The 8,997-nt window shown below is 33.6% G+C and overlaps 1 protein-coding gene across 1 annotated transcript; it reads left to right on the top strand.

Moving 5' to 3' along the window:
• The first annotated feature begins 598 nt into the window (after positions 1 to 598).
• On the top strand, positions 599 to 5,938 carry LOC148603756 (uncharacterized). Its single transcript, XM_088553331.1, has 7 exons — positions 599 to 864; positions 1,291 to 1,378; positions 2,061 to 2,188; positions 3,184 to 3,268; positions 3,647 to 3,762; positions 5,007 to 5,133; positions 5,708 to 5,938. The coding sequence occupies exons 1-7, from the start codon at positions 707 to 709 to the stop codon at positions 5,771 to 5,773; spliced, it is 768 nt and encodes a 255-aa protein (XP_088409457.1). The 5' UTR covers positions 599 to 706; the 3' UTR covers positions 5,774 to 5,938.
• The last annotated feature ends 3,059 nt before the right edge of the window (positions 5,939 to 8,997 follow it).

Here is an 8,997-nt window from a genome sequence, read left to right on the forward strand (position 1 = left end):
TAAAAATAATAGGCATGAACATTTGGTTATTTCAAAGCGCCAAATAATATTTGATTTAAGGTTATAAATAATAAAAAATGTGCAAAGAGAACCTAACGTGTTTACATAAATTTTAATTTTCGATGGTTACTGTATTTGTGTGTAACGTAAGTTCATGACAAGCATTCAAAATTGTGTAACTATCAGTGAAATAGTGTCTGAGAGATTATCAAATTTATCATATTCAAGGTCAGATAAAGTGTCCAGGTCATTTGTACGTGTAAGGTAATCTCAGTCAAATGGTCAAATGTTTGTAGCTTGCACCGACAAAATTGCAGTTAGTAAAGAATGTTTTATGGCTTCGAATGCCATGCTCTGGTTTGCTTTAACACTTCTAAATGTATTTTTCATTTAGTTAATTTTATATTTAAGTATTGGACTGTCAGATTATTTATATTGCATTTTCGAAGCTATTTTACATATATTTTTAAAAATTACTTTTTTTTAAATACACAAGAAAATATCAAATATGTATCTGTCATAAGTTGCTGTTATAAGTAAACATTACATTCATTTGCGAGAACTTAATCAAAAGCTGTTATCAATATTAAAGATAAAACCATGTGATCGAAATGTGATAAATTGTTATTTATTCACATTCCGTAATAATGATATATTAGGAATTTTAAAATCTCATATTTTCATCGTTCGGATATATAAAATAACAATGGGCCCATTGTTAGTTTTGTCCGGATGTCTGTTGTGTTTTGTTGGTATATTTGGGCAAGATCCACCATGCACCGGAAGAGATCAGTGTTCCTGTGTTACTGCTGACAACAAAGTTATAGACCTATCCTCTGTTGGAAACAATGATGGATCATCAAAGTAGGTACTGTTGAAATAGTTCTATAAAGGAAAATTTGCTTTAAATGTTGTATTCAAATGTTTGTGTTTAAAATTTGTAAGTTTGATTTTTTGACGGTTAGAATTAGGGATCATCTTTTCGTCGATTCATTTGATAAGTATTATTTTACTTATTCTTATATCAAACAATGTCATACATACAGTATATCATAGCTGAACATCTTTGACCTAATTACAACAGTAAGTTTACCGTAATTGACCATATTACATGTTACAACGCTTACTTCTTCTGTTATAATCCCTTTTTGTTTTTCTTTTTGTTTTAAATGTTTTTTTTTATTTCTCTTTATTTTGCGTCTTCATCATTTTCATCCCTAGAGTTTTGAAGATTTGAACACGGCTTTGTTTTGTTTTTCGTGACGAGATTCCAAATTTTATTTGTGATAGATTTACGGACATACAGGCAGCTGATGGTTACATGTATTCATACAACCCGTGTTATCCTTTCTCAGAACTGGCTTGCAATGATCAGTCGGTGAGTATACTATACAATCCTTAGGATGAGACCAACATTTTTTCTCTTTGGATTGGGTTGGTGTGTGACCATAAAACTTTTGGTTAGTGAGAAAAAAATGCATTTAACGCTAGCACCGCTGGAGTTGTATTATTTGAAATTGTTAACTAATGGGGAAATTATTGAATCATACTTTGTTCTTTTTAAGGGTAAAGATTGTTCTTTTTAAGGGTAAAGAAAACTTATTTTATCAAGCCAAACTCCACTCGCTGATGAAATCATTGTTGTTTTTATCACTTATCATTTATTTTGTTTTCAGTGAAGGACTTTTACTGTACTTATGTAATGTGTATGAACAGTGATGTGTACATTATTACTACGCGAAATCAAGGTTTTGTTACATCAGAGTCTACTGTTTATATATTTATATTTACTTTCAAGGTATAATTCATGTACATAGATCATAATGCAGATTATTTCCTGTTTTTAACTTTCATATAAAGTGCAATGTTGATCATTTTTTTTATATTTTACATGATAAGTTGTCGATAACATAAATAAACTGTTAGATCTACAAAAAAACCCGGACAAGTACACTACGTGCAAGACGCTACCTCAGTCGTGTTTCTAACGACGACATAAATTTTAGTGTGCAAACAGAGCACTAAAGGTTACAAGGTATAGTACCATTTCTAATTGTCAGGTTTGTCAGATCCCAACAGATAGATCAACATCTTATCAGGCTGGAGATGCCAACTCAGCTGTGTTTTCCAACGACGGAATAAATAACCACGTCCTCTACTCGTCAACAGGGCCTGATGGAGGTACAAGGTACGGTTACTTCACCACTATATGACCCACTGATGTCCTTTTATAGGTTTTAACTGGTCTATTGCTGACATTTCAGTTAGTTAATCGCTTATAATCAGTTTAGTCATTTCTGTGTTAACAAGGGACCAAGATCTTTTTGAACAATATTTTTCGTGTGTTTGATTAGGTGTATTTTTTTCCACAGTTGCCACATTGCAGATAGGGTATGATTTGTACCCCTGCCACATTTTTACGCCTATCCCAAATCATGAATTTATAGCTTCCGTATGTTTTGTTTCGTTCAACTTACTCTTTGCTGTTATGTTGCTGGAGTTAAAATGAACTATGTTTTCGTAGCTTTGCATAATGATGTGTTTGGACCAGCTGTAGCATGCCTTACGGTGTGAGGGTTTCTTCGTCGTTGACTGAAGAGCCATGGATGGCTCTGAGCTGGCATTGTTCATCCCGGTTGGGTTATTGTCTCTTACATATTCACCATTCACGGTTTATGCTATCGTCATTTTAAACCGGTTATGTCTATCCATTTATAGTAACTATTGATATAGTAAATAATCATATTGTTCATTACCCAAGGCTCTACCAGATATTTGGTTTTCTTTCAGGTGATGAAAGTGCAATTCTTTCTCAATTCCACTTGTGTAATAATTTCACGAGTGTCCTCACTGTCGTTGTGTCTGCAAAGTGCACAGTAAAAATCCTTACTAATTTACTCACAGCAGTGAAGGGTGAACCCGTGAATAACTGTTACAAACTATTTTGTTGTTGTTCATTTCATAGCTATTCTTTTGCACAGAATAATGCATATTCCAATCAACGTTTTAATAATAATATCATTGCTTTTGATAAATAATGGTTAAAATTATTTTTCATTGTGCAGAAATCAAAATATAAAAAAAAAAAAAAAAAATTGTGATACGGTATAGGTCTTTGGACCAAACGATGTAGTTTCCAAGTATCCTAAGATTGAGTAGGATTTTTGTTTCCTTTCATTGTAGATCCACCGATGTAACCCTTGTGTGTGACCAAAGAGCCTCAACACCGTCTTTCCAAGCTCTAGGGGAACAGAGCGCGGGTACATATGTTAGTACTTATGCACAAACAGTTAGATGAATTCGAGTACATATTCTTGATAAATAGCAGTGAAAAACGCAAAGCTAATAAAATTTGTGTAAAGTAGGCTATTAAAATTCGAGTTGATGAGTTCATTCCGTGGAATTAGTTTTATATGACAGTTAAAGTAAATAGAAATTATCATCATCGGAATATTTTTAAATTACAAAAATGTAAAAAGATAAAAGAAGGATACAACATTCGAGAGGTAAAAAACGGATTTGAAGAAATGTTGTTCTTTGTGGGTTTGGTCAGAAAGCTTACGGACGTAAATACGTGAACGATACATTCAGGTGAACATAAATATCCGCAAAAATAAGATACTCATTTCAACTGATTGCTTTGCAGTATTTAACATTAACGACAAAGTGCGCATGCCCAGATGGATGCGTTGGTGTTGGACCAGGGCAAGGAGATAAAAGTAGTGACGGTGGTCTTAGTATCGGATCAATTCTTGTCATAGTGTAAGTCAATCAAATTGTATATGCTGATTTCTATCAATTTGTCTTGACGTGCAGTTCTTTTTTTTTTCTTGAATGAGGAAAAAAAGATTTCCGATGTTACACAACTTTGCACGTTTGTCCATATCAGTCATACTTAATTCAACAAAGTTGTTATAAATACTTAACAGTGACAGCTTTTTCATGTATTTTATCCTGAAATGTTAGTACCTGTAAATATAGTGTAAAATCGTTATTGTTATTTGTACAATACGACCGTACTTTTTAAAGGACACAATAACGGACTTCAATACTTACCCGTATTGTTCCCCATTATTAGCAGTTAAAAGTGGTGGAACTACATTAATGCACGTGACACACATATTAAATTTCTATTAAGCTTGTTGTATAATTTGTGACTTCTAATGCTATTCATAGAAAAAAATTTTATATTCTCAATTAAATTGGGACATATGTGGCTCAGTCTACGTGCTTTCAAGTATATTAGGTAGGCATAGCAGATTGGCAAATATTACATGAAATAGGACACATATATGTTGAACCATGATATTCGGTACATTCATCATATATACTGAAAAATCTAAATAAAAAATTGTATACAAGAAGTACTTGAATTCAAGTATATTCAATAAAAATGATTTTTAAGAGTACAGTTCATATTTGCGAACTATTAATGTGAAATATCATAACACCTTTGTGCCTATCGGTCGTTTGGGGCCTTATATTTGGAAATCTAAAATATTTTGGTTATTTCGTCTCAGTGTCAAAGCTTTATGGAAACTATATTATACATATTTTACCTTCATTCATTCGTACTTGTGAAAATAAAGTAGTTTATACTACAGAGTGATAATTGATCGTGTTCTATTGATACTAAAATTGACAGCATATATAGAATAAGAACAAATACTAAATATACTTCTTAAATCGCATTGCAAGAAAAACAATGCAGAAATTATGTTCCTTAATCAAAGTATTTGGTTTATCGTATTTTTTTTTTGTTATTTCAAGCTATTCAATCCAATAAGTCGAAATATGAAGAACGGTTTGACGTTAGAAATCAGTCATTTCCGTTTGACGTTAGAAATCAGTCAACTCCGTTTTATTCTAAAGCCGAAAACTGGAATATTTATTCAATAATGAAATCATATTAATATTACAATTCCTTGAACAGTTAGAGTGTTATGTAAAAATAATTATTGATCAATTCACAAGGCCCCCGTTACTTTTATAACGATATTTTACAGGGTTGTCTCCACTGGTGGTGTCTACTTTACTGGCGGAGTTGTTTTTATGATGTTAGTTAAAAAAGCCCGTGGAAAAGATGCCATACCAAACAGTGGATTTTGGGTATCTGTACCAGGAAATGTCAGGGTATTTGTCATTATCGTTACTGGGTTTCCTATTACTGTAATTATACAGACTTAATGTGTTAATTGATTCTGTCGGTATGTACAATAACTTGTCATTCGTCCCTAGTACACTAAACGATAAAAATTATAAAAAGAAATACGTGTATAACGCTTTGAAGTATATGCAGATGTTGACTGTCATTGTTTGGCGGTATTTTACAATATACATGGTTACAAAATTGAGTGATTTATACCATTACGGTAGCCATTACCAGTTTCTTAGGTATCAGAACGAGTTCCAATACGCACAACTATCATTTTTATTATATTTTGTTTTGTTCTGCAGTCTAATTGTATATCGGCTGTCATTTGCACATAGAATAAAGTTTGCTTTTTAAGGTTTGTGTAAACTGGATTTCAATAATCTGTAAGATTTATATTTCTATATGAAAAAAAAGAATGCTATATATCCTTAGTACGATTAAAAAAAGTTCTTAATATGGAAGAAAAAAGTACAAATTGCCTAGTATATAATATATGAATAAAAAAAATGTTCATCCAAATTTGACCTAAATCTGGGCTTACTTTAATTTCAGAATGGTTTCACGTTTGTGTACTGTAAAATCAGAGGACAACAATTTACTGCATATTCATCTGTATAACATAACATAAAATACGTGATTCTTAGGATTGATATATAACCAATTAATTCTCGTATGTAAAAACTTCTGTTCTTCAAGTTTAATGAATTTGCTTTTAAAATATGAGAATAGACACTTGTGACTAGCTAGACTGAAAGTGACAAATAAAAATCTTATCCTTAAGAATTTTATGCTGTAGGTCTGTGTATTATCTACAGAATCAAATAACGTGAGGTTTTCTAAAATCCCATTTTTAACCTTACGAATAGCTTCAGCTATATCATTTTTAAGTTTTATCTGGTCTAATTCATTATACGTTCGAAGTCCGGAAAGTTCTTTGTATATGGCGGAAATATTTTACACATAACTTGTGAAGTAAATAAATCCATATTAAACCGAAAATTCAAAATCTAATCAACAGGCAGCTTTGTAGAAATTCCAAAAGGGATTGCCTTTCCTACATTATAAGAAAATTTCTGATTCGAATAGAATAACACAAACAAATCTATTCTTTTCCAAGGCGGATTAGCAAGTGTAATATCGGATGGAGAAATATGCGTATGTACCTTGCAACTTTTCCTTAACATTTCCATGACTATATTGTATGAAGCAGGAAAAAAAAGCGAAACAAAATACATTTGATGTTTGTTTGTTTGTTTGTTTGTTAGGGTTTAACGTCCGAGCAGCAATATTTCAGCTATATTCAGACGATGAACATGAAATTGATGATAATATGAACATGAAATAATGATGAAATGAAAAAGGGATGGGACACAAGGACAATTGGGTCGACAAATTTTGATTGCCACTGGAAATAGGGAGAGGTGGGTAGGTTCGGGTAATTTAGCCTCCTGTGGCGGAGCCCTTTGGTTCCTACTCCGGGAGAATACCACAGTAGGGTTCTTTAACGTGCAAGGAACGTGGCATCTTTCCCAACACGGTGCACCACTATGGTTTTCGGCCAGGTTTTCCGTATTATAGCCTGACAACCCCAGCATGTAACACGCAAGGGGTACCCTATTCAACCACCTGGGGCACACACCCCAGTTGCTCTGTGGGCAAAGCGCCCTAGCCCCCGGCTAGGGTTCTGAGCACTATTTAGTCGCCTTTTACGACAAGCTTAGCGCTGCTGCAGGCCTATTCTTTTAACACCCGGACCTGCACGGGGCAAATACATTTGAAATGTGTGTATATTTTTCAATGATAAATATTATTGTTAATATATTTTCATTTATTTAACCCAATAAGTATAGAAATATTGGATGTGGTATGATTGCCAATGAGACAGACATCCACTAAATACCACATAACGGACAATCAAAATTCTACAGGTCACCACACGGTCTCCAATGATAAGCAAAACCCATACCTTAAAGCGATCTGTAAAGGCCCCAAAACATATGAAGTGAAATTATTCGTGAAAGAAGAAAATTGACCTTATCTATAAAAAACAACAATGATCATAAAAAAACCACGACAACCACTGGACTACAAGTTCCAGGCTTGGGGCAGGCACATAAAGTATGTGGCGAGGTCAAACATGTTCGTGTGCGCTCAACCCCACCACCATAATATGGGATTATTTGGTTGAAATGCAAAGGTAAAACGTACTATAAAAATCTGTCGAATATGGATTTAACGCTTGAGATCGCTACAGACTGCAAACACCTTAACAAATAGGACAAAGGACAACAAGCTCCTCTACCTACCTCAATAGAGTGTTCTTTAAAACTCAAGAGCAACAGATAAGTGTACCCAGTATACTCAAAAGTATTCATGGAACTCGTCAATATGGTTTAGTGAAAAAAAATATCATGAAATATCTAAGGAAAACAAGGTCTGCGTGCAAATGCCTTGATACAAAGCATTGACGTCCACATGGCACATTAACACAATTACGTCACGCGGGATTCGTTAATCTTGAACTTTATGAAAGTGTAATTTTGTTTATTTTCTTCCTGTATTGCTGTAGAACGTCCCTAATAAGTATACTTTTAATAGGTCTGTACCAGTTCAAATGCAAATGCGAGTGTTTGTAGAAAAAGCAGAGGTAGCTTACCCTACTGGCGTATCTGATCCATGATCCCAGTTGTTAGTGGAGTCCGAGTTGCTCATTTACTTTTGTTACTTTGTATGTATTATGTTTTTTTTAATATAACATCTAGTTATAGTTATAATTATCAGTTAAAGTGCAGAACAAGTTTCGATAGAATGCACAAGCGTACTTATTAGGGACGTTCTACAGCAATTATCATTCTATACTTGTTCAATTATTCCAATGCCCTGAAAACAACATTTGTGAGTTTGTAAACAAATGAATTATTTCTGTAAAACAAAACACATACACCCGCATAATGACATTACAAAAACGTTTGGGAACACGGACCAGATTTAACGATTGTGTAAGCATTTTGTGGAACAAATCAGTTATGATGCAGATGGATATACCGTTGCGATATTACGATACACGCGTTTTTGATGGCGACCATAAAACGTATGTAGTGATGACCTCAATCTTATAGTAAATAACCGTGTTTCAGAAGCCTAAATGTAAGAAGTCTTGCGCGATTCAAAAAGTCTCTGTAGTTACGGCAAGTTCTGGCATAACGTATGTGTTGTGATAAAAACTCCACACGCGGGTGCTGAAGGGATGTTGCCACAAATGATGATATTTTGGTTATTCATTTTTGTCCAAACAAAAATCGAAAATGTATTACCAACAGAAAGAGGTGTGCAGACAAAATATCTCAAAGTAATTGACTTCAGTTTAAGCTTAATTCAAAATGTTCACTGGTATCACCGAAAGAATATAAATGAGTACGATAATAAAGCAAATCAGCCACCTTGAACACACATCTCTCTTTGGTGTATCTAATAGGTAAAGGGTATGGTCTATTGCCAAAATAGTGTGTTACCATTTCATAGTAGAAAAAAATTGTATTTTAAAATTCTTAAATCGATATTTGAAAAGACAAATTTGATATCGGCCTAATATGGATACTTTTGAAGAGAACCTTGTGACTCGTGTCGAAAATCAGCACTATTGCTGCCAGACTATTACAGGATTATACTCACTTGCAATATAACTGATTCCACTGGCGGAAAAGGCAATGCTAACCCTTCAGGGGCATCTGATGTCACTTCCAGATTTTGTCAGAGTTCAAAGTGCTACTGTTTTAATTTTTAAGTCTTGTTTCCCTTATCAGCTTTTATGAGCAATGTACACAAGTATATTATTAGGTTCC

This window comes from Perna viridis, chromosome 11 (genome assembly GCF_037379345.1).
Source record: "Perna viridis isolate PV_CMFRI_1.1 ecotype Kerala chromosome 11, ASM3737934v1, whole genome shotgun sequence".
In the NCBI taxonomy this organism is placed as follows: domain Eukaryota; kingdom Metazoa; phylum Mollusca; class Bivalvia; order Mytilida; family Mytilidae; genus Perna; species Perna viridis.